General features: G+C 38.3%; 1 protein-coding gene across 3 annotated transcripts in view; it reads left to right on the top strand.

The window, feature by feature from the left end:
* ptpn13 (protein tyrosine phosphatase non-receptor type 13) overlaps positions 1-27,357 on the top strand; it is a 262,225-nt gene that overhangs the window by 203,995 nt on the left and 30,873 nt on the right. For all 3 annotated transcript variants that reach the window (XM_063043507.1, XM_063043508.1, XM_063043506.1), the window contains 5 exons: positions 2,823-2,914; positions 4,670-4,731; positions 5,134-5,289; positions 10,521-10,695; positions 14,374-14,504. In XM_063043507.1, coding sequence (XP_062899577.1) covers positions 2,823-2,914; positions 4,670-4,731; positions 5,134-5,289; positions 10,521-10,695; positions 14,374-14,504 — 616 coding nt within the window. The remainder of the gene's footprint in view (positions 1-2,822; positions 2,915-4,669; positions 4,732-5,133; positions 5,290-10,520; positions 10,696-14,373; positions 14,505-27,357) is intronic.

Raw genomic sequence — 27,357 nt, 5'->3', positions numbered from 1 at the left:
CCAAGAAAACTTTCCAAGAGAACTGCTTGTAGGATTGCTAGAAAGACAAATCAGAACCTCCATTTGACTGCAAAAGGTATTCAGGAAGATTTAGCAGACTCTGGAGTGGTGGTGCACTGTTCTACTGTGCAGCAACACCTGCACAAATATGACCTTAATGGAAGAGTCATCAGAAGAAAACCTTTCCTGCGTCCTCACCACAAAATTCAGCATCAGAAGTCTGCAAAGGAACATCTAAACAAGCCTGATGCATTTTGGAAGCAAGTCCTGTGGACTGATGAAGTCAAAATAGAACTTTTTGGCCGCATTGAGCAAAGGTATGTTTGGAGAAAAAAGGGTACAGAATTTCATGAAAAGAACCCCTCTCCAACTGTTAAGCACGGGGATGGATCGATCATGCTTTGGGCTTGTGTTGCAGCCAGTGGCACGGGGAACATTTCACTGTTAGAGGGAAGAATGAATTCAATTAAATACCAGCAAATTCTGGAAGCAACCATCACATGATCTGTAAAAAAGCTGAAGATGAAAAGAGGATGGCTTCTACAACAGGATAATGATCCTAAACACACCTCGAAATCCACAAAGAACTACCTCAAGAGGCACAAGCTGAAGGTTTTGCCATGGCCCTCCCAGTCCCCCGACCTAAATATCATCGAAAATCTGTGGATAGACCTCGAAAGAGCAGTGCATGCATGATGGCCCAAGAATCTTACAGAACTAGAAGCCTTTTGCAAGGAAGAATGGATGAAAATCCCCCAAAAAAGAATTGAAAGACTCTTAGCTGGCTACAGAAAGCGTTTACAAGCTGTGATACTTGCCAAAGGGGGTGTTACTAAGTACTGACCAAGCAGGTGCCCAAACTTTTGCTTCGGACCCTTTTCCTTTTTTGTTATTTAGAAACTGTAAAAGATGGAAATAAAAAAGTAATCTTCCTTAAAATATTAAAGAAATGTGTCATCTTTACCTTTGTGCCTTTTGGAAATCAGGTCATCTTTTACTCGCTTAGCTAATCACAGTAACAGAAATTTTGACCGGGAGTGCCCAAACTTTTGCATACCACTGTATATGTAAACATCCTGTCCAGTAATATTGCCTTTACTATTTATCTGTCTTCTGTAATAGTTTTCCCTGTAGTTAACCTATTCACTTGTCTCAGAGTGAGGCTGTTGGGGTTGGTTGGCAACCAAGTAACGAGCAGGAGGAGGTCACTCCTGGGGTACAGTTACAATGTTTAAAAGGCATTTGTACAGATAGAGGGATAGAAGAGAACCAGAAAGATGTGGGTCAAACTTGGGGAAAAAGTGTTAGTTCAACTAAATATCTTGATCAGCATGAAGGATCTGAGCCAAAAAGCCTTCTCCTATGCTGTATGATAACAGCTCCTGTGCCTTTACAGACATTAAATAAAATTATGACTGATCTTTTAGCTCAGTGCTAATTTCCCACACTGGATCTATGCTGCTTCTGATATATATGAAAAATCTATCAATCTCACTCTTGGATGGAATTGGCATTTGAGCATCCACAGCCCCGTCAGGTAGTAAATTCCTGATTTCACACCTGGATAATGAGCTTGCTTCTGAATTCTTTTTTTAAGTGCTGAAATCACTGGTTCCAGATAACCCATAATTCTGCATCTCTCCCATCAAGACCCTTAACATTTTTATGCACTTCTTTTTTCAAGCAATCTTCAGAATATACAAACTCAAAAGATTCTGCAGATGCTGGAATTTGAGAGCAACACACACAAAATGTTGGAGAAACTCAACAAGTCAAGCATGAGTCATGATGAAGGCTCTTGGCCCGAATCGTTGACTGTTTATTCCTCACCATAGATGCCGCCTGACTTGCTGAGTTCCTCCAACCTTGTCTTTGTGTGTTGCAGAATATGTAACTTTGAAGAGCAGTCGGCAACAATTTGGACTAAGGTGTCTGTGCAGGGCATTATCCTAAACAACTACCTTTACTTGATATCTCTACTACTCTTTAACTTCAGCAGAATATCTTTAAAATAAATCTTTAGTTATATTGTGGAATGTAACAGTTTTGCCATCTTGCTTTTCAACAGACCTTTCAAAAAGTTCTCCTGCTGTTGTTTTGATCGTCAGTTATAACTTGTATTAATTTGCTCTGACTATGTGGGTCTTTTCCCTCTTCCACTCTCCCGCATTGCAATGCACACATTCATTTCCCTCAATGGAAATATGCTAGTCTCTTTCCTCCAGTTGTCAGCAACGTTAATCCACATCCTGCAGCACGTACATTATCAGCAGTGACTGAAAGAGGAAGTGAGTGATGGTTGTGTATTTAGTATCTCATTAATATTTGAGTAATCCTGTATTGGTTGGTTAAGCATTCTTGTTCATTTAAATAATTCATTACAAATTATATTATAAATATGTGAATTGCATACTTCATGACATGACCACATGATCAGTATACGTGCCTTGCTTAAAATAAACACGAAGTTGGACTCGTATTTCATTGTTGGTGCTTGGCTACATGATGTATAAAATAAATTTCACTAATTGTATGGAAAAAATGTTTTGCAAGCTATGTCACAGCATTTTACTGGTGTTAAGAAATAAGAAAGGTAGCTATCCACATCAAAATTATTCAAAGGCATCAGTTTCATGAAAAGTTAACGTGTTGCAGAAAAGCACGTTAGCTGTGAGAGATGTAGTAAATGCACATTTTACATGTAATTTTACTTGGCTCCCATTAAAAAGTAAATTGAAAGTAAAAGTGTCATATTTTGTTTATGAATATTTTTAATTCAAAGTCTACTGTTTGCATATTTTTAAACTTTTTTTATTTTACAGAGATGGAGACCCTGGATTTGCAAAATCAATGGTGTCTTATTTTCCATACACTGATAAAAATACAAAACTCAATGAATTTGTTGAAGTTAATGGTGAGTTTATGTTTTTAATGACTTGTATCGTTCAATTTTAATAAATTAAAATGCATTAAATTAAGACCATTAAATTAGCACCAGCAAAATTAGGCCATTTGGCTCCTCTGCTATTTCATCAAGGCTGAATCTTTTTCCCTGTCAGCTCCAATCCTTTCATGGCCTGACTAATCAAGAATTTATCAACCTCTGTCTTAAATACACCCAACGACTCAGCTGCTATAGAACATCACTAGTCACCGGCAGCTAAACAGGAAAGGCTGCCCTTATTTCAACTCTTGTCTCCCACCCATCAGCCAATGCTCTATCCACACTAGTACCATTCCCGTAATTCCATGGACTCTTGTCCTGCTCATGTGTGGCATCTTGTCAAAGGCCTTCGGAAAATCCAAGTACACAATCTCCACTCATTCTCCTGTTGTTTGTTACTAATTGGCATTACATAGGGCTAATAAATTCATAAGTTAAATTATTTTGGTGATGTTCGCAGAGAGATTAATTTTAGCTAAAGCACCAAGTAAACATCTTTATTCTCCTGGAAACACTGGGAAATCTGCAGATGCTGGAAATTCAAGCAACACACACAAAATGCTGGTGGAACGCAGCAGGCCAGACAGCACCTATAGGAAGAAGTACAGTTGACGTTTCGGGCCGAGACCCTCTTCTTCCTATAGGAAGAATGTACTTCTTCCTATAGATGCTGCCTGGCCTGCTGCGTTCCACCATCATCTTGTGTTTATTCTTCTGGAGGCCCTTTACCTCCATGTAAGCAGTTATACACATTCAAGTGAAAGGAGAGCGCTACATTTTTGTCTTTTCGTTATAAGCACAGATTCTCATCAATATTTTCAGCTGTATTTTGAAAAATATATTGGATTTTAAACACCTGTTGAATGACTAAATAATAAATCAGAGTTCATTCTTTTTTGAGAATATGTGCCCATGCTGCTTAATATGATTTTTCATAAAATTATTTTCAGAGATGCCATCTTGAATGATTTTCTTCGAATACATGTAGTAATCAGATAAACAATGTTCTGAATTCAAGATCAAGCCATATTTTATTTCTTTGGCATGGATTAAGCTACAGTAAAATAACAGTTTTGAGACACAGGTACAAGCTTTGAAATCAGATTTATTGATGTTCATAAATTACACTCTATTACCAAAGGGAGAAATCAGTTTCAACAAGTTCGGCTCTTCATAGACATGTCTCACGGAAGCTCACAGAGGAAGAAAAGAATATATATGACAATTAATCTGAAAGCTTTGCAAAGGGAAATTGATTTGGAGAAAACATAATGCTGTGGAGAGCAGAGAAGTTTTGAGATTGTCCAGAAAGTAAAGCTGAGGTGACTGGGTGTTTTACAATGGATGGTGATGCTGAAAAGAGATATGATATGAGAATGAACAAAAGCCTAAATGAGGTTGCAAATTTAGAGTGAGGCAGAACTGTAAATAAATTCATTCACTATGAGTAGATCTCAAAGTCCCTTGGATAAGAACCAAAACAGATATGACATAGCAGAAGAAGTTGATTGTGCTATATGTGATGCATTGGAGATGTGAGAGATGCAAAGACCGTTTTCATTTATTACATTGCCTGCTGATTCTACACCTCCAAATTTAAGATTATCTTCATCTAAGTATGTAGCTCAGGTTTGTTCAAAAAATGTAATTTTGTTTGTGATTGGGATTTTTATACAATTTACTCCCCATATTCAAGTTTAATTTAAGTTCCTCTTCTGTCCACAGGACAGCTTTGTGGGAACAAGAGAGTTGAGTGTGATGTAACATCTAGCACAAATATGTCAGAGGTAGGAATATACTTTATCAACATTCATCAATGGAAAATAAACATTTTTCACTGTTTGCACAATGGACAAATTAGAAATGAATTCTGATGACTTAAGCAAGATATAAAATGTTGTTGAGCACTTACCTTCCTGTAATTATTATAATACATTTTAAGAAAAAGTTAATATTCGACATGATTTTTCACAATTTTGAAAAAAGGCAAATTAAGAGCTTAATACACTAGTTATTGCAAATTTTGATCTCTGAGTTTACACTGCAGTGTCAGGTGGACGTAACAGTTCCATAAATGAAAAGCAAAGAATTGTAATGTTGTTGGATTTTGTCACATGTCTCATTAGGTTAGCTTTAAAACCTAGTCATAATTGCACAAGGAAGTTCATTACCTTTGTTTCTTTCTATAGAATGATGTGATCCACTTGACGCTTGAGAAACCTTCCTCCGGAGGATTAGGATTCTCGTTAGTGGGTGGTGAGAGTGGTGTTTTTGTAAAGAGTGTTTATCCTGGTGGGGCAGCTGCTTTGGATGGGAGGCTACAAGTTGGTGACCAATTGCTTCAGGCAAGTCCGTCAGTCTTGTTGCGTTATAAACCATTGCAGCATCCTTAAAAAGGTGTTACTTGACTTATTTAACTCTCCTACTCTGTCACAGTACAGGTAATCTTATCATTCTTCTTCCTGACCTATGTACAGCCTTGAACTCAACTGACCATACCATTTTCAAATCTCTCTTAGTGGAATAGGACTTTGCTTACTTGGTTCCACTTTTAATTCATGTTATCTGAGAGTGAATTTGTTGTAAATGTTTCATTAACTGTGCCTTCTGTGATCTATGCATCCTTTTGTTTCTAACCTATGCGTTGCATTCGCTGCTGTCAGTTTGCAAATATATGTTAGTAGCACACAGCCTTGCATCACTACTATCACTATTCTTGATCCTTCTGGCATATTGTTTATTTGATATCTAGTAATGGGCAAGCAGAAAGTTACACCAACAAAATGTTGGAAAGATTGATTCTCTACCAAGTAGGTTTAGATTCCCACTTGGATGTTCCACCTGCAGCAGTTACTTTAAAAAAAACAAACCCGCTCGGAGACTAAGTGTGGGGGGTTGACAATGTATGACATGCTCCACAAGTAACGATGTTCTTAAGTGGAAGAAAGTACGTTCGATCCTTTTTTATGAAACCAGCAAAGACTAGCAACATTGTAACAATAAAACTAATAATATAACGAAATAAACATTCTAAACGTATTCAAACCTACTCAAACGTTAGCGTTAAACTCACTAAGCTAGGTGCTCAGCTTCAAAGTACAGTTCCCCTGACCTACCCCTGCTCTAACCAGACTAAAGCTGACTAAAGACAACACATGAATATGTAACAATACTCTTCACATCTGCCACACCCCTACCCACATGACAGGTTACCCATAATAAACACGCAGCACTAAATACGATAGAGACAGACAGAAAATAGATACATGGCTCCTGCACCTTCGTGTTTGCTGTTAACTGTGTGAATTTAACTGGTTCTATCATCTTGGAGCCAAATTGAGTTTCAGTTCTCATGCTTTCATCACCTGTAAGAATAGCTGTTTTCACTTCTGTTGCCCATTTCAAGCATTGCCTCCTTTCATCAGTTGCTTAAACCCTCACCCATGCCTTTTTTTACCCTTTAGTCCTGGCTATCTTAACACATTCCTGACTAACCACAGGTTTCGTCCTGAAACTTCAACAATCTGAGTTTTTCCTGCAGATTGTTTGTTACTCCATTATCTGTAGTCTTTTACATCTCCTCTCTAGTATTATTCCTTTAAAGCATATTGGGAAGTTTTTACAACTCTATAATCTAAATGAAAGTCCTTATAGTTGTTCTCTATAATCTCTCTTTTTCAGGTAAACGTTTGTGTTATTTTTAAACAAAATGTGAATTTTGCTTTGAGTAGTTTTTGTACCAGAGAATGCCACACAAAGATCATCCATTGAGTGAATCTTTTTAATTTCTTACCTCTAACTTTATGAAATTGTTTAATAAATCTCACTAATAAAGCTAACTATTTATTATTTCCTATATCATTATCATTCATAATATTGCAGTAAATTATTCATTATTTCAAATCTCCAGGATGCTCGAATACTCATGTTTTTCTTTATTATTTTACTTGTTTACCTATGAACTTTCTTGTGAACATTCACTTCACCCTTTCCATTGCTTTAATAGCCTCTCTTATAATAGCAACCCTCCCCTACTCCTTTCATTTATTGTATGGTGATGTGAAGATCTCATGCTAGCATGGAACTAGCTGCAGCGGTCGTCGGTGCTTATGTATCAACATTAATAGCTGCAGGTGTGACCTGCCCATGCCCTCGGAGAAGACAACCTGATGCTCCTGGGCAACTTCAATGCCGTGGGCAGAAAGGAAATAAACCTTTAAAAATGCATGATTGGAAAGGAAAGCTAATTCCAGTGAAGGGATCTCATGACGAAAAGACACAGCTTGATCATAACAACACTCTGTTTGTCAGAGAGGTAAATCCAAGATCTCAGGCAATGTTCCATATCTGGCAATGGCACATTTTAGCGTAGGTCTTTGCCCAAGCAAAAGCAATGGAAAGACAAGCAGGAGTAGGCCACTCAGCTCCTTGCTCCTGGCCTGATATTCAATAAATCACATCTGATCTGTAGCTTATTTTCTGTTTTCCTGGCCCCATGTCGCTTGCTTCCCTTAATATCCAAAAATCTATTGGTTTTTTTGTTGAACAACTGAGCCTCTGTAGTCCTTGGGTAAGACTTCCAAACAGCTACTGCCCTATGGCTGAAGAAACATCTCATCTCCATTACAATTGGTGGCACAGTAGTGTAGTGGTTAGTACAGCACTCTACAGCACAGGTGACCGGGGCTCAGTTCCCGCCACTGCTTGTAAAGGTTTTGTACGTTCTCCCGGTGACCGTGGTGTGCTCCGGTTTCCTCTCACAGTCCAAGCATATGTCAGTTGGAAGGTTAAGTGGGCATTGTAAATTGTCCCATGATGAGGCTAGGGTTAAATCGTGGGTTGCTGGGCGGCATAGCTCCAAGGGTGGGAAGGGCCTATTCTGTGATTGATAAATAAATAAATTCAGTGGCTGTGATCCCTGCTTCTAAGTACCCGAGCCATATGAGACACTATCCTTGCACCCATATTACAAAGCCATGTAAGAATTTTATAGCTCAGTGAGATCAGCAAAGCTGACACTGAGGGTCTGTCTATTAAGAAGAATGTAGTCTCTGAAACTCTGCATGAGACTGCAGCTAGACAGCAGAAATCTCTCAAAAATGTGCTGGTTTATGTCTTTTGTACTCCTAACCCAAAAAAAAGAATAAGGTTGGCATAGGATATAAAAGCAAGAGGCTAATCTTAAACACATGGACAGAACCACTTTTGAAATAATCTGTGTAGTTTTGGGCAATCTGTTTCAAGAAAGGATATGCTGCTGTTGCTTGTTGACTGTAAATTCCCACACTGGTGACTACATTAGTTTCATAGCAATTAAAAACTAGGTGATTGCAGTATATTTAATATTTCAGTATTGTTTGAATAATATTGTAAATATACTGTTTGATTAATTATTCTTTGTTTAATTCACTTCTGGTTATATATAAAAGTATGTGCATGGCATACAACATCATGTCACACATGCACATCTTGGTTAAAGTAAAAACTAAGCTAGACTTGCATTTCAGATTCCCTTGTTTTTCTTCTGATTAGCTTTATGCTTTTGGAGTTGCAAAGCATAACAGTGATCTATAATATCTTGTCCCATCACTGGATATACATGAAGAGGGATGGGATTTAAATCTTCCAGTCTCAGGCACAATATGCATCGTATCTTCTGCCTTATTGGGAACTCACTGCCTTGAGTTGCTCTGTCCCTTGAACAAGCTGCTTATATGATGTTTGATGTTCTTCTGTTTTGGCCAATTTTCCAAAGTAATTGTGTATTCTTACTACTTCCTTTATCCTGATGTTCCTTACTATTAGCAGTTCTATATGTGTTAAATAGTTTTCGTTGCAGGTTTGGTATAATTTTCTACATCCATACAACACCATTTGTTAAGAATGTTGTTGCCACTGGAGTAGTATTTTTTAGATCTCCAGTTTAATTGTTTCTATTGCGCTTGAAGTTCTGTTGCCTATTTTCCTTTCACCAGAACTGAAAAATGATTATAATTTTTATGCTTTTCTGGTCTTGAGCCTAATTAGATTACATTGTACTCCATGTCAAATATGTCTCAGAATTTACTTCATCAAAATGCTCTATTTTATTATCCAAAAATGAAGTAAAGGGGTGTTTCCTTGATGTAAACTAGATATGTGTTATCATTCCCAAGGAACATAATAAAAGCCCTCATAAGTTATCATGTGACTATGACCCATTCACACTCGGTTCTACACTGCTCTTCAAATGTTGCAAAAGATACAGTGGACTTCTCTCTTTCGATTTTCAGTCTGTATTTAAATTTTATATATAATTTATTCAATTTCTGATATTTCTCTTACAAATACTGCTTCAAGTGAATTCACCTTCAGAGGGGGGTAATTTATAGACTGCAAGTCAGAAAGGGTTAAGGAGATGTTCCAGTTTGAAATGTTGCATGATCAGGTGATAGGGTAACAGTGAAAATGTTTAACCATTTGTGTAGGGTTGATACATTGCTGGTAAACTGAGGTGGAGACTATGGGCTAGGGTGCAGATTTACAGTGAACTGCATGAGATTTGGTCAGCTGGACAGTGGGGATCTTCTCCGTAGACTTGTACTGAGAGCAGGGAGGAAGTGAATGCTGGTAATTTTGGACAAAGGAGGAATCAGCAGTATAGCAGCAAAGGGTGCAGGAAGTAAGTAATGTGGGTCAACTGTGACCACCTGCTCTGACCATTGGTCTAATTTGTTCCCAATAACCGTGTGACTCTAATGCAAATGTATCAGAGATCAGCCTGCAGCTGCTAATAACACAAAAAGATTTAATTCCATCTAGATTTAAACTGTTCATGTAAATACATACTGGATAATTTCCGATTTCATTTATTTGAGGAAGTTAAATATTCCTACAAAATTGAGAAAGGTCTCAAACAGAGATGTCTACAACAAGGACATGAATTTAAATTGTTGGAAGGATTAGGGAGGAGATGAGGAAAATGTATTTTTCCCCCAGACTAGTAGGTGCGTGGATAATCTGAAAGAATTGCAGAAACCCTCGCTGGATCTTTCAGATAAAAGTATCTAATAGTAGATATGTCAAGAGCCAGAGCATGGAATCGGACATGGATTCAATGGGCTGAATGGCTGCTCCTGTGCCTAACATAGCATTTTTCTTTGGCTATGTCTGCGACGTTGCATTTATCTTTGGAATAATCTGAAACGATTGAGATCCAAGTATAAGAATAACATTTTAGGTTATAGTACCAATATTTGGAAGGCTTGTATCATGGTTGGTAAAGTTGTGAATTGAATAAGTACCAATTGTTTTGCCTAAATGATTTTTAATAAGGTGGAAATCCAATTGGTAGATACTACTAGAAAATAAGTGCGGAGAATTAAAATGGATATAGACTGAATGTTTTATTTCTCCGTTACAACTCTTTGAACATAATATTTTGTTCACACTCCTTTTTTTACAATTCATTCTTCTTGATACAAGGTGGAGGAGGACTGATTGGGTATATTATAGAAAACAACACAAGTCTTGCAATGATGTGTCTTACTAAAATAACGTGCACACACTTGCATCTACTTTTGTTCTTCAAACACAGGTGAATAATGAATCTTTAGTTGGATTCTCCCATGGTGAAGCAGTAACAGCAGTTCGTAGAACAAAGGGGACTGTGATTTTAACTGTGTCAAGAGTTAAATCTTCCACCAAAGTGGGCAATACAAGCAAGGGTTCTGATATGGCAGTTTCTTTCTCCAAGGCACAGAGTGATCAAGGTAAGACATTGTTTGGGTTCAAACATTGACGTTTTAGTCTGGAAGTAGAGGGTGCAGTGGGATGGTGGGCAACCAAAGACAATTCTTTGGTTCAGTATATATAGGCAAATTTATAATGTAAAGATGGACAGTTCTGAAGGTCGTTAGGTTTCAAACCTGTATTTCCATTCAAATATCAGATTAACTGTTTGTTAGCAGTGGTGATCAGTTGTTCTATTGTGATGGTGACCTAATGTTGGATTAAATACAGTGTCCACCTACTCTAGCTATATCCTTGTTTTATCATTAAAACTATACCTTGTAAGTTTTTTCCCCCCCCTTCTCAGGCTTTAACCTGCCACCCTACCTCCCTTTCTGCCTCAGTGTTGTGGTTGCTGGTTGTCCAAAGGGCTCGGTGCATTGTAATCATGTAGTTCCAATCCTGGTCATTCATTTTGTTCCATTATACCATTATTACATCAAGCTTCATCCCTCTAACGTTTCTCAGATCTTAAACATTCTGATTCTGGAAGTATCCATCTTTTTAAAAAAAAAAGCAGCCCTGAATCTTCCAGCTTTAATCTCCATTGAAGGTAGAACTACTCAGCTGTACTTAACAAAGTTAATACATCTGGAGACTGGCAACCGAACTCAACGGTGACGGCAAATTGACTAACCTAACGTTAAAGGTAGCATCACAGTTAAATTGCAAATACATTTTTTTTGCTAGTTTTTAGCCATTATGTAGAACAGCTGTCACAGTACTAACTTAAATGTCATTAATGAAATGTAATTAAATAACAGCAGGACTGGGAAGTAGCCTTAACATGAAGCATCTGACAGTCCACACATGTTTATTTGGATTTTCAGTAGGTCTTTGACAAGGTGCCGCACGTGAGGATGATTACCAATTAGAGCCCATGGTATTACAAGAAAGATACTAGCATGGATAGAAGATTTTCTAACTGGCAGGAGGCAAAGAGTGGGAATAAAGGGAGCCTTTTCTACTTGGCTGCCGGGGAGTTCCAGAGGGGTCTGCATTGGGACCGCTTCTTTTTACATTACATGTCAATGATTCACATTACAGAATTGATGGATTTATAGCCAAGTTTGTGGGATGATACAAAGATAGATCGAGGGGCAGATAGTGTTGAGGAATGAGGGAGTCTACAGAAGGGCTTAGTCAGACTGGGAGAATGGGCAACAAAGTGATAGATGGAACATAGCTTAGAGAAGTGTGTGGTCATGCACTTTAGTACAAGGAATAAAGGTGTGCACCGTCTCTAAATGGAGAAAACGTTCTAAAATCAGAGGTGCAAAGGGCCTTGGAGTCTTTGTACACGATTCCCTAAAGGTTAACTTGCAGGTTGAGTTGGTGGTAAGGAAGGCAAATGCAATGTTAGCATTCACTTCGAGAGGACTAGAATACAAAAGCAAGGATGTAATTCTGAGACTTTATAAGGCATTAGTTAGACTACACTTGTAGTATTGTGAGCAGCTTTGGGTCCCTTATCGAAGAAAAGATGTGCTGGCATTGGAGAGCGTAGAGAGGAGGTTCACGAGAATTATCCCAGGAATGAAATGGTTAACATATGAGGAACATTTGATGGCCCTGGGCCTGTACTCACTGGCAATTAGAAGAATGAAGGTGAATCTCATTGAAACCTATTGAATACTGAAAAACTTAGATGGAGTGGACATGAAGAGGGTATTTCCTGTAGTGAGGGAGTTTTGAACCAGAGGGCACAGCCTCAGAATACAAAGATGTCTCTTTAGCCAGATGGTGGTGAATCTGTGCAATTCACAACCACAGATGGCTGTGAAGGCCTAGTCATCAGGTATATTTAAAACCGAGATTGATATGTTCTTGATTGTCAAAGGTTACAGGGAAAAGGCAGGAGAATGGGGTTGAGAGGGATAATAAATCAATCACGATGGAATGGAGGAGCAGAGTCGATGGGCCAAATGGCCTAATTTTTCTTCTATGTCTTGTGGTCACACTTGCAGTATTATGTTCAGTTTTGGTCCCTTATCTAAGAAATGATATGCTGGCATTTGAGAGGGTCCAGAGGAGATTCACGAGGATTATCCCAGAAGTGAAAGGGTTAACGTACGAGGAGTGTTTGATGGTTCTGGACCTATAATTGCGGGCATTTAGAAGAAGGAGGGAGGAATTCATTAAAACCTGTCAAATATTAAAAGGCCTAAGTAGAGTGGATGTGGAGAGGATGTTTCCTATAGTGGGGAGACTCAGACTAGAGGGCACAGCCTCACAATAGAAGGACGTCCATTTAGATCAAAAACGAGGAGGAATTTCTTTAGCCAGAGGATAGTGAATCTGTGAAATTCATTGTCACAGGTGGCTATGTAGGCCAAGTCATTGTTTAAGGTGGCGTGTGATAGGTTTTTGATTAATCAGGACATCAAATGTCGTGAGGAGAAGGCAGGAAAATGGGGTTGAGAGGGATAATATAACAATCATGATGGACTGGTGGAGCAGATTCAATGGGCTGAATGGCCTAATTCTGCTCCTATGTCTTATGGTCTAAATATAAATAAAGCCTTTTCAGTGTCAATGTTGAGTTTATTGTCAAATGCACAGTATACGTATGCACAGGTGCAATGCAAATCTTGCAATAGTACCACGGCCACATAACATCTGATACACAGCATTAACAATAAAAATATTTAAAATCTACAGAATTATACAAGAAAGAATACAATTAGTATTGCAAAATAGTAAAAGTGTTGCTATACCGAGGTAGTAATTAGTGTTGTGCAGGTTGGTTCAAGAACTGAATGGTTGAAGAGAAGTGGCTGTTCGTAAATCTGGTGTCCTGTGAATTCAGGCAGCTGTACCTCTTGCACATGGTAGCTACGATAAGATGGCATAACTCAGATGGTGGAGATCTTTGGTGGTAAATGTTGCCCTCTTGAGGCAACACCTCATGTAGATACTACTGATGGTGGGGAGGGATGTGCCCATGATATTTTGGGCTGAGTCCAGTACTCTCTGCAACTTTTTACCTTCCTGTGCATTCGAATTGCCAGACCAGGCTATGATGCAACCAGTCTGGATACTTTAAACAGTACATCTGTAGATGTTTAGAGAGTTTGGAGTGACATGGCAAACTGCTTTAAACTTCTAAGAAAGTAGAGATACTGGCAAGGCTTCCTTGTGATTGCATCTTTGTGTTGGGCCCAGGACAGGTCATCCAATATGCCAATCCACCAAAATAGGCTGGTGCATGTTCACCTTCCCTTTCCCTTCCCAAAGTCAACAAGCAGTTCTATAGTTTTAGTGAGTTTGAGCAAGGGGTTGTTGCTGTGGCACTACTCACTGACTCACCTGTGATTTGTCCAACAATAGTGATATCATCAGTGAAATTGCCTCTGACGTTTGTATAAGATATTAGTTGTTGAGTGTTCGAAGAAAAAAAAACATGTTCTTTGATAACTGAGACCCATCAAAAATGTAGTGTTAATTTTGAGCCCAAAGAAATGTGGAATATTCATTTTCATAAGTGAGTATACTCTGCTCAAAAAAATTGCAAGGACTGTTACTAACAGGCTGGCATCCACTTAAGCAGGATGGGGCCCTCTAAAGGTGAACAGATAGTTAGCAGGAATAAACCTCACTGTACCGAATATTCAGACTTGAGTGGCAAGATCCCTTAACTTGTTTTATTTCTTGAGCAGAGAATAGTCCACTTGGTATGGAGGAACATGGCAATTCCAAACATTTAAGTGAACAGAATGAAGAAGAGAAATCTGCCAAATCAGAAGATACAGATTGTGAAGGGTTTTCTCTGCCTGAAGACTCCCCTGAGGTACTTAACGGTTATAACTTGTATCTCTTTTTGTACAAATGAAACTCTTAGAGCCATTAGCATGAGGTCAAACTGCATGCAGAGGATTTTATCAAAGCAAGATGTCTTTCATTATTTGACTTCGGGACTGATGGCTATTGGTGTGCCCCTGTAGTATCATTCTACTCTTGTTCAAACTTCATTGCAGTATTGATGTGGTGGTCTTCTGTCAAGTTGTGCTGTGTTTCAGGTGAAACAAATCAAGATCGCTCCCATTGATATTAATGTAAAAAAAAATCCACAGAACTTTTCAGAAAGAAAGTAGTATTTTTGTTAATATCGTGGGCAATTACTTAAGTCAAATGACAACCAAAACCAGTTTATTTGGTCCTTTATCTTAGCACTACTGAGAGTCACTTCCTCATTTTCAAATCTTTTTATTATCAATCCAAAATTAACAGGAGTACATCCAAGTAAATATCACTTACAATGCCTCAAAGAGAAGAGAAAAAAAGACATTCATATTAAAAGATTGAAAACTTCTTTGTGACAAAAAGAAAAATAAACCTTACTAAAGGGGGAAAAAAGTGAAAGAAAGAAAAAAAAACCATTGGGTGTTCAACCCCGGAGCCATGCGTTATACAAAAAGCTTCTTTAGAAAAAAATATGAACATCAAACGGCCAGCAAAAGAATATACAAAAATTTGCAATTAGATCGTGAAGAAAATCTATCAATTAACTCAATTGATAATAGCAAACAAATGAACCCCATCTTTTCTCGAAATCAAACATAGGTTCAAAGTTCAACATACTCCACCTTAACCATCCTGTCAACCTGCACTGCACCTTTGAAGGAACTATGGACGTGGACCCCAAGAATCCTCTGTTTCTCCACACTGCAAAGAACCTGCAGTTAACCCTGTACTTTGCTTCAAGTGTTGCCCTTCCTAAGTGTTATAGAAAGTGCAGACTTCACGCTTTTCTGGATTGAACTCCGTCTGCTATTTTTCAGCCCAGCTCTGCATCCTGTTATGTCTTGTTGATTTATTTATTTACTGACATGCAGAGCAGAATAAGCCCTTATGGGCTCTCAAGCCACACCACCCAGCAATTCCTCCGTCTCCCCCCGGTATGTCTTTGGACTGTGGAAGGAAACTGGAGCACATGGAGGGAAAACCCAACCAGTCACAGGGAGAATGTACAAATTCCTTACAGGCAGTGGTGGGAATTGAACCTGGATTGCTGGTATTGTAGTGTATTGTGCTAACCACTGCACTACCCTGCTGTCCTTACATCCTATGACAACTTTCTGCACTATACATAACACTGGTAACCTCTGTGTTATCTGTAAACTTACTAACCACCATGCTACTTCCTCATCCAAATCATCTCCAAAGATCAGGAGTCCTAGAACAGATTCCTGCAGAATGCCACTGGTCACTGACTTCCAAGCTGAAATATGATCCATCTACTACCACCCTCTGCCTGCTCTGGTATAACCAAGTTTCCAGGGATTCTATGCCTCATGACATTCTGGATGAGCTGTCTATGGGGTACCTTGTCAAATACCTTACTAAAATCCATATTCACCACTCTACTTCAATTTGATTTGCTGCTTCCTTAAAAATAGTTGTTCAGGTTCAAGTTTATCGCCATTTAACAGTATGTACAGTATGTATACTGCCAAACGAAACAACGTTCCTCCGAACCAAGGTGCAAAACATAACACATAAGGTAATATTACCACTAGTAAGTTTTCAAATAATGCCCTTCATGAAGCCACGCTGACTGTACCTAATATGACTACAATTCTTGAAATGCACATAAATCGTGTCCCTGAGAATCCTCTCCAGTAGTTTTCCCACCGCTGACATAAGACTCTCTGGTGATTATTCCTAATTACCCTTCACTTGTTTCCCATAATACCCTGGGTTATATCCTGTCCGGCTCCAGGGACTTATTTATCTCAATGTTCTTCAAGCTCTAACAGCCTCTTTCTTAATATCATCATGCTACAGCATATTTGTCTGTTCTATGCTGACCTCACATTCATCAAGGTCCTTCTCACTAGTGAATACTGAAGCAAAGTATTCACTAAGAACTTCCCCTACTTCCTATGACTCCAGGCAGATGTCCTGAACAGTCCTATCCTCTCTCTTGTTATCCTGCTGTTTTTCACATCTGTGTAGAACACCTTGGAGTTTTCCTTCATCCTATTTGCCATAGCCTTCTTATGACCCATTCCAGCTCTACCAACTCTTCTAAGTCCCTTCTTAAACTCCTTCCTGACTACCTTATAACTCTCAAGAACCTTATTTGATCCATGCTCCCTAAACCTTGAGTCTTCATTCTTCCTCCTGATTAAAAGTTCCACCTCTCTTGTCAACTGTGGTTCCTTCACTCTGCCATCTTTTCCCTCAGTGGGACAAGCCTAGCCAGAACCCCATACAAGAGCTTCCTAAACAGCCTCCATATTACTGCTGTGCATTTCCCTGAGAACATCTGTTCCTAATGTGTTCCAGCCTAATACCCTTATAATTAGCTCTTCCCCAATTTAATACTTCCTGCTCCTGTCTTTATCCATGGCCATGCTCAATTATGGTCACTATCTCCAAAATGCTCACCCACCAGGAGAATTGGTACCTGACCAGATTCAACGCCTGATACTAGATCCAATATGGTCTCTCTGCTAGTAGCATGTCATTGTGTCATATTGTGTCAGGAATCTTTCCTGGACACACCTAACGTACTCTCCCCATCTAAATCTTCTGCACTAAGAAGGTGCCAATCAATATTAGGAAAATTGAAGTTACCCTGACAGCAACCCTGTTATTTTTGCACCTTTCCAAATCTGCCTACTTATTTGCTCTTCAATGTCCTGGTAGTTACTGGTGAGCCTACAAAATACACCCAGTAGGGTGATTGATCCCTTCCTGTTTCTGACTTTCACCCACACTGACTCGGTAGATATTAACTTCAAGATGTCCTCCCTTTTTACAGCTATGATATTATTCCTGATTAGCAATTCCAGTCCCTTCCCATTTTATCTACTTCCTTATCCCTTTTGAAATGTCTAAACCCCAGAACATCAAGTAGCCAGTCCTGCTCTTGTTATATCCAAGTCTTGGTAATAGTCACAACATTGTATTTCCACATACTGATCTATGCTGTAATAGTTCCCACGATGTCTCATAGGTCAAACCATCAGCAAAGTAGCCTGTCCTTCTTAGCTATTGAATTTCTCTGCTCCATCTCAATATCACATAGATAAGGCACAGACCATGCTCTGAATGAGGATTTCATTATTCTACAAGAGTGACCAGATTAACTGATAAATGGGCTCTGCTGCACATGGTTAGCAAACCAGTACAAGGATAACAACCAGAGCTCATGTTCAGTGATCAATGTGCAAATTACAACTGTCCTTGATAATATTGGTAGGAATAACTACTGTACAGCTGTTGTGGCTACTAGCCACGCTTCACATTGTTGCCCTCCAATGCAAGATCCAGAACGGATCTAGGTGTTGAAAGTTGGGTATGGGGGACTTCCGGGTCATCAAGGGAATGGCGGCGTAAGGAAAAGGTCTCTCGACAAAAAAGAAGGTAAACTGCCCCAAAATCGAATTTAGACAAATACTTAATATTGCATAACTATATTAATAAAAGGGGCAAGGATGATGTCTAAGAACAAGAATAAAAAGTCCGCTTCGAAGGCAGATAAACATAAAGAGATGCAGCAAGGCGACGGGCCTAGCTCCCCCACGGCAAGCCAAGACGGAGATAATGAGGGGGAATCGGTGACTCTGTCTTTGATTCTCGGAGAGATTCGCGAGTTCCGACAAGATAACAGCAAACAGCTGGAAGATATTAAAGGAGAAATAGTAAAAACTAACTGGCGGATAGATGAAGCCGAAGCGAGGATTGTTGGAATTGAAGAGAAGCTACAAAACGCCGAGGAAGTGATAGCAGAAATGCTGAAGCTACAAGACCAGCTCCAGTGGAAACTAATAGATCAAGGCGGCCGCTCGAGAAGGGAAAATGTGAGGATCTACGGAGTTCCCGAAGGAACCGAAGGTAAACCCGGATTGATGATTCCCTTCGTGGAGAAGCTGCTTAGAGAGAACCTTGATATACCGGCCGCAAAAGACCTACAGATGGAAAGGGCTCACCGCGCGTTGGCACCACAGCCTCCGGCAGGCGCCCAGCCCAGATCGATTCTGATCAGATTTCTCAGTTACAGAACAAAGGAAGAGGTGCTTAAAAGAGCATGGCAAAAGAAGGGTTTCATGTGGAACAACTGCAAAATCAGTTTAGACCACAACTACGCACCGGGGATTCTTGCCAGACGGAAGGAATATACGGAAACACGGAGAGTCCTGAAGGAAAACAACATCAGATTCCAGACCCTGTATCCAGCTCGGCTGAGAGTCTTTTACGACGAAGGGACAAAAACTTACGCTACGGTGGAGGAGGCAACGTTGGACCTGGCGGACCGGGGGCTACCTATTAAAGTTATCACCCAGCCGGAGTCGCTACTGGAGAGGATTCGGCAGAAGTCGTGGCAGTTAGTGGGGCGAGGACACTCCACTCGAACCAGAGTGTCAAACTACAAGGAAAAGCTGCAAATATTCAGACGCGAATGTACAGAGAATACAGATTTAATAATTAAGAGAAATGACTGAAAAGAGTAAATCGGACTTAAAAGTAAAATGAAAACTGGTAACTGAAAATAAACTAGGCGGAATAACTTGAATGATAGCAATATGGTCGAGACATAAATAAGAGAAAATTCTCTATGATTATTCAAACTGCTGAGGGCCCTCTAACACAGGGTGAAGATAGAGGTTATCCCTCTGAACTGAGGCGGGTCGGTGCTCAGGCCTCACTGTGGGAAGTCGGGAAAAATTTTCAAATGTTATACGTTCAGAAATGTCTAGGGTGTGGTTATATGTCTTGGTTTACTGTTGAGAAGGGATTGCTTACTGTTTGGTTAGAAAAGGAGAGTGCTTTTTTTCCACTAGAGAAAAATGCAAACTGAATTGGTAAAAATAATTTCCTATAATGTTAATGGGGTTTTGAATCCAATTAAAAGAAATAAGATTATGTCTAAATTGAAAAAAGAGAGGGCACAAATAGCTTTCCTCCAGGAAACACATATGAGCCAATCTGAACATGGAAAATTAAAAAGAATGGGCTTTAAGCATGTATTTTATTCATCATATAAATTGAGTCACAAAAGAGGGGTAGCTACTTTAATATCAAGTACTCTTAATTATGAACATATTTCAGAGACTAGAGACAAAGAAGGACGGTTTGTAAAAATCACAGGAAGAATAGAAGGTACAGAAATAACATTGCTGAATGTTTATGCTCCTCCAGGTAGTGAATGGTCATTTTATAGACACATTTTTGACCTAATGGTCAGTTCTCGAGGGGTAGTAATTTGTGGAGGGGATTTTAATATTAGATTAAATCCTATATTAGATTCTTCAAGAATAGTTACTCAGAATAAACCTCTGACTCGGAAAGTGAATTCATTGATGGAGGAGTTGGGAATGATAGATGTCTGGAGGGAATTACACCCTACTAGTAAAGATTATACATATTACTCTTTCCCTCATTCAGCCTATTCAAGGATAGACTATTTCTTTATCTTTAATACAGATAGACTCAGGATAAAAAACTGTAATATTGCAACAATTGATCTGTCGGATCATAGCCCAGTCTCTATGTCTCTAATCCTGGAAAGGAAAATGAGGAAAACACTATGGAGGCTAAACTCACATATACTCAATAACCCGAAAGTAATGGAGAGATTAAGGGGAGAAATCAAAGAATATCTAGACCTTAATGACACGGGAGAAACATCACCAGTGATCTTATGGGATACATTGAAAGCTGTACTGAGAGGGAAAATTATTTCCATTACTACTCACATGAAAAAAATCAATGCACAAAAATTAGCAGACCTTCAAGGAAAATTAAAACAACTTCAAGTTGTAGCTGGCAACAAAAGTAATTCAAATCGAAAACAGGAAATTAGGAAATTGCAAAGTGAAATTGATGATATTTATACGTTGGAAACTCAAAGAAATTTTCTTTACCTGAGACAAAAGAATTATGAAATAGGAGGTAAATCAGCTAGATTATTAGCATATAAATTACGAAAACAACAAGCAGACAATACAATTCATAAAATAAAGAATCCAAAGAGAAAGCTTGTGGAGAGTACAATAGTTCAAGAGAGTTTTGAAACATATTATCGAGAGCTGTACTCCCAACCCCGGGCCCCCAATGAGCCCTATATAGACAGTGTATTGAATTTTTTAGATCTACCTAAACTTACAGATTTACAAAATGAAAGTTTATTAGAACCAGTAACTGTCAAAGAACTGAATGTGGCCATCTCTAGGTTAAAGGCTGGAAAGTCCCTGGGTTCTGATGGGTTTACCTCAGAGTGGTACAAGTCCCTGAAGACACAGTTAGCCCCATTACTACTTAACACCTTTAATTGGATCTTGCAGAGAGGAGAAACTCCACCTTCCTGGAGAGAAGCGATTATTTCAGTTATTCCTAAAGAGGGTAAAGATAAACTAGAATGTGGCAATTATCGGCCAATTAGTGTTCTTAATTTAGATTACAAACTATTTACATCTATATTAGCGCACAGATTGGAAAAGCTTTTACCTGGCCTAATCCATTTAGACCAGACTGGATTTATTCAACAAAGACAAACACAGGACAACATAAGGAGAACTCTGCACATATTAGAACAGGTTAATAAGAACGAGACAGAGACAATGGTAGTAGGATTGGACGCTGAGAAAGCTTTTGATTCGGTTAGTTGGGCATTCCTATACAGAGAAGATTCGGCTTTCAAGAAAGGTTTATTAAAGTAATTCAGACTCTATATGACAGCCCTACAGCCCGAATTAAGATAAATGGGAACCTCTCTGACTCCTTCATTTTAGAGAGAGGCACTAGACAGGGATGCCCAATTTCTCCTCTCCTTTTTGCGCTATATATTGAACCACTTGCCCAACTAATAAGACAGAGCGAAATCGTAAAAGGTATCAAGGTGGCCGGGATTGAACAGAAAGTGGCGTTATTCGCAGATGATGTTTTGGTCTATCTGAGTGAACCAGAAAAATCATTTATGGGATTGTTTACACTGTTGGATGACTTTGGGAAAATATCAGGTTATAAAATAAATGTAAAGAAAACGCAGGTTATGTCCCTAAACTATACACCATCCAAAAAATTGCAGGATACATACGATCTTAAGTGGGAAGCTAAATCATTAAAATATTTAGGAATAACCCTGCCGAAGGATCTTTCAACACTGTCACAGGTAAATTATGGGCCATTAATCTCAGAGATAAAAGCAGATATGCATAGATGGAATCTTATCCCCTTTTTAAGTTTAAATTCAAGGATAAATACTATAAAAATGAATATTCTTCCTCGGTTATTATATCTTTTCCGTACTTTACCAGTGGAGGTGGATGATAATCAATTCAGGGAATGGGACAAATGGATTTCCCGCTTCATTTGGCAAGGAAGGAAACCTAGAATTCGATATAACACCTTACAGTTAGGGAAGGAAAGAGGAGGTATGGTTCTTCCTTGCCTGAGAAATTATTTTTATGCCTCACAGATAACCCCTCTGTTATATTGGTGTAATAGGGAATATAAGGCTAGATGGAAGGAAATAGAATTTGGATTAGTTGACAGTTTTCCTCTTCAGGCCTCAATAGCTGACAAAGGATTGATGGCCCAGTTGGAAAAATTTAATAATGCTTGGATAAATCTTACATTAAAAGTATGGCAGAAGGTGGTTAATTCATGTGGAATTAATAACATGCTAAAACTCTTTAGATGGTGTGCATATGATATCGAATTCCTTCCCAACAGAGGAAATAAAAGATTTGAGCTATGGATAAAGAAAGGTCTTACAACCTACCTCTCATTTATAGATAAAAGAGTATTACAAAGTTTCCAAATCCTGCAGGACAAACATGGCCTAGAACATAATGACTTTTTTAGGTACCTTCAAATACGAAACTATGTTAACCAGAGTTGTAGATATACAGACCTATCAACAGTAGAATTAGAATTTTTCAAGATTCTGAATTCGGCTTGCAGTTCAATACCTAGTAAATCAGTTTCTCGCCTATATAATGCACTCTCCCATGCTAAAAATGTAAATACACTGTATATTAAAGAGAAGTGGGAGAAAGAAGCGGGGTTGGTACTTTCAGAGGAGGCTTGGGGGAAAATCTGCAGCTTTCAATGGTCCTCGACTAATTCTTTGACTTGGAGAGAACATTGTTGGAAAAACATTATAAGATACTTCAAGACCCCATATCAGGAAAAATATAAAGATACAAATGTGATGTGTTGGAAAAGGTGCGGCTCCAAGGAGGCAAATCATTTTCATATTTTCTGGGATTGCCCTAAATTAAGTCTATTTTGGGAAGGTATTCATAGAACATTAGTTAAGGTACTTAGGTCCCAGATACCTCTGAACTTTGAGACGCTCTATTTGGGGCATGTATTGTTCCTTGAACAGAAGGAAGATATAAAGTTGCTGCAGGCCCTCTTAGCGGCAAGTAAGAAATCAATCACTAGAAAATGGCTAAATCCAATACCACCTACATTAGAAGATTGGTACGAAATTATCTTGGAAATATTTAAAATGGAAAAGTTGACTTACTCCCTGAGAACTCAAAAAGAAACATTTTATCAAATCTGGAATAAATGGATTGAATATATAACCCCAATGCGAGCAGACTTTAGATGACTCTCCTAATGATTTATATTGCTCTTCTCATCAACACAGTAACATTGCTAACGTAAGCACCCCTAGTCTAAATGTTTGGTTTTTTTTTGGAAAATAGAGAATTAACACAAGTAAAGGGAAAGATTTGGGAAAGGGATAAAAAAAAAGAAAAAAAAAAGAAAAAATTAAGTAAATAAGTACATAGGGATTGGATAATTATGTCTGCGGGCAGGAACAAGCACGAACAAATTGGGATATAAACACCTACAATGGTTGGTATATAGGCTTGTATGCAACATTTTGGACCAGTGGAAATGGTCCAGAAGGGTTGTATGGAAACTATTATTACCATTTTTCTTAACAACTAATTTCATTACTTAGCCTAATAGGTTAGATTTACCACAGTACATAATTATCTATTTAAATGTTTATTTTCCTTTTATATCATCTCAATGTGTACTTAAGAATGTATAAATAATCGTAGTTTTATACATATAAAAAAATGGAAAAGGTTATATGTGTGAAAAAAGTACATGATAATTGTAAATTCCTTATCCAAATAAAAATAAAATTAAAAAAAAAAGGAAGTTGGGTATGGATAAGGCACTGCAAGGCATCATTGATAGCAGGGTTCAAGCTATGCAGTGGAATCAGTTTGTCATAGAGGTAAGATTTGACTGAGTGCAGTTTCAAGGAGCCTTAGTAAAATTGAAGTCTGTGGGAAACAGGGAAATAATCTCCTTCAGCTGAATTATACCCACTGAAAGGTAAGATGGTTCTGACTGTTGGAGAGCAATCTCTCATCACTATGTTGAAGGAGCTCCTACGAGCTGTGTCCGAGGCATCTTCAACTGCTTCATCAGTGACCTTTTTCCATGCTAAGGAGTGAAGGTGTTCACTGGTAATTTCATAACGTTCGGTTGCATTAAGTGTTTAGCAGGTAAGGAGACGTCCATCCTGGTGTACAGCATTACCGTTTAATTCCCTCTCAAAGTATTCATTGGGGGAGCAGGTGTTAGTGATGAGTGGGTGGAGGTAACCAAAAGCTTAAATGGAGTAGCCAGATAAACAGAGGTAATCAAGCTGTGCTTCCTGAATTACAAAAACACATTAGCTATCTATAAGCCACAAGTCAGGAGTGTTTTGGATTGTTCACCTAATCTAACAAGACTCTAGCAGGGGGGGCGTCACATGATGACGTGGGATTGAGACGTGTAAATCCAGCTCTCCCGTAAAAAATCAGCAAAGTACCGTTTAAACAAAACAAAGTTAATAAGTACTTTCCGAAAACTATTTATAAACTTTACAAGACTACTTTACGATATGCCTCCTAAACCGCAACAAAAGAAGTCTGCTGTTGCGAAGCAGCCGCGAGATGGGAAGAAAAAAGGGCCTACTGCAACGATGGAGCCTCGGACTCAGGTTGGATCTCCTTCGGTAGAACAGGGAGCAATGGCGGCGGTAGCGGTTTCTCCGAAGAAGATGCCGGAAATGCGCGTGCGCAAATCGGCACAACTCAAACTACAAGAACCGACAGCCACTGCAATTGAAAAGGACTCAGAGTCAGAATTGGATTCCGCAGAGAACACAGATGAAGAAGAGGAGGAAGAATTGGAAGCGATTGGAAGTAAAGGAGATGATGGAAACATAAGAGAGGCTATAGTGCAATTAATGGCTGAAATAAGAAAAGTAAGAGAAGAGCTTAGAGATATGAAGATGTGCTATAATAAAGCTATGGAAAGACAGGACAAAATGGATAAGAAGCTTCAGAAGATGGAAAGAGCAATGGGGCATATGAATGATAGAATGGAAAAAACAGAAAATGATCTGCTTGTCTGGAACTCGGAAAGAAATCGACTTTTGGAGAAAGTGGACATGTTGGAAAATTTCAGTAGACGTAATAATATTAAAATTGTTGGTCTTAAAGAAGGTATGGAGGGAGAAAAACCAATAGTAGTTTTTCAAAGATGGATCCCGGAAGTTTTGCAAATGGAAGAGGAGGTTTGACCAATTAAAATTGAGTGGGCACATAGAGCTCTAAGACCAAAACCAAAAGATGACCTATATCCACGATCAATTTTAATAAAATTCTTAAGATTTCAAGACAAGGAAAGGATTCTACAGGCAGCTGTTCGAGCTGCCAAGGATAGAAAAGGGCCATTGATGATTCAAGGGAACAAAGTTTTTTTCTACCCTGATATAAGTTATGAACTTTTGAAGAGAAGGAAGAAATTTAATCCAGTGATAAAAACCCTATGGGATCACGGTTATCAATTTATATTGCGTTATCCTGCAACCTTGAAGATTTTTTTGCCTGGTGGAGAAAAAAGATTTTTTGATGACTACCGGGAAGCGGAGCAGTTTGTGCGAGATTCTCTGAATATTCACCAGATACAAGAACAAATCCAGGGGAGCGAGATAGATTGAAGATGAAGATTGAGTCAAAGAATGGACTTGTTGGATTTTTGAAGGTGGATGAATGTATAAATATATTATTAATTATATGAGGGGGGTAAGAAAGGTTAAAATTGGAGGAATATTAGTTGGGAATAGTAACATTAATTTTGTATATATATATATAATTTTTTTTGTTGCGGGGGAGCTGGAAGGAGCACTGACCAATTGCTACGCTAATCATGAGTGCAAGCGTGGCTTTAGCCACGACCCGTAAAATGGAGGGGGGTAGTGTTGTGTATCTTTTCATTCACAACATTAGTGGGGGGGGGTATTTTGTTTTTTCCTTTTTTGTATCCTTTCTATCTTTTTTTTTCTTTTTGCCTGGAGGGTTGGGAGGGAAACACATAGCAACATGGTGAAGTTCAAAGAGACTCCCCAAGGAACTATGAGAGTTGAGAAGATAAGTAATGTTTTAGATTGGAGTAACTTTGTTAAGAATAATGACTAATTTTTTGAATTTTTTGAGTTTTAATGTTAACGGGCTTAATGGACCAGTGAAAAGAAAAAGAGTCTTAACACATATTAAAAAAATAAAGATAGATTTAGCTTTTTTACAGGAAACACACCTAACAGAAACAGAACATCAGAAACTAAAGAGAGATTGGGTGGGTAGTGTTGTTGCGGCTTCATTTAATTCAAAAGCGAGGGGAGTAGCAATTTTGGTCAATAAAACGTTACCAATTAGAATACAAAATGTAATAACTGATTCTGCAGGGAGATATGTGATTATACATTGTCAACTTTTCTCTGAACTATGGACTTTTATGAATATTTATGCACCAAACGAAAATGATGCAAAATTCATACAAGAAGCTTTTTTGAATTTGGCGGATGCACATGAAAAAATATTAATTGGAGGAGACTTTAATTTTTGCTTAGACCCAGTCTTAGATAGATCAATCAAGGCTGTTATAAAATCGAAGGTAGTAAATCTAACTTTATCATTGATGAAAAATTTAAATTTGATTGATATATGGAGAAGAATCAATCCTAAAGAAGGAGACTATTCGTTCTATTCTCATAGACATAAAACTTACTCAAGGATAGATTTTTTTCCATTATCAATGCATATTTAACATAGAGTGAAAAATATGGAGTATAAAGCAAGAATATTATCAGATCATTCTCCTTTATTAATGACAATAATAATGGCTGATAAGGAAGAAGTGGCTTATAGATGGAGATTTAATTCAACATTATTAAAACGTCAAGATTTTTGTGATTTTATGAAAAAGCAGATTCAATTTTTTTTGGATACAAATTTTCATTCAGTGGATGATAAATTTATATTATGGGATGCGATGAAAGCATATCTTAGGGGCCAGATAATAAGTTATACGTCTAAAATTAAGAAAGAATATATGGCAGAACTAGATCAATTGGAAAAAGAGATTACAAAATTAGAAAAAGAATCTCAAAGATATATGTCAGAAGAAAAACGAAGGCAACTTGTCAATAAGAAGTTACAATATAATACGCTTCAGACATATAGAATGGAAAAAGCAATTATAAGAACTAAACAAAGGTATTATGAGTTAGGTGAGAGAGCACATAAAATTCTTGCCTGGCAGTTGAAAACAGAACAAGCTTCCAAAACAATAAATGCAATTAGAACAAGGGCAAATAAAATATC

This window comes from Mobula hypostoma, chromosome 3 (genome assembly GCF_963921235.1).
Source record: "Mobula hypostoma chromosome 3, sMobHyp1.1, whole genome shotgun sequence".
Taxonomy (NCBI): domain Eukaryota; kingdom Metazoa; phylum Chordata; class Chondrichthyes; order Myliobatiformes; family Myliobatidae; genus Mobula; species Mobula hypostoma.
This window is presented reverse-complemented; position numbering and strand designations above follow the sequence as displayed.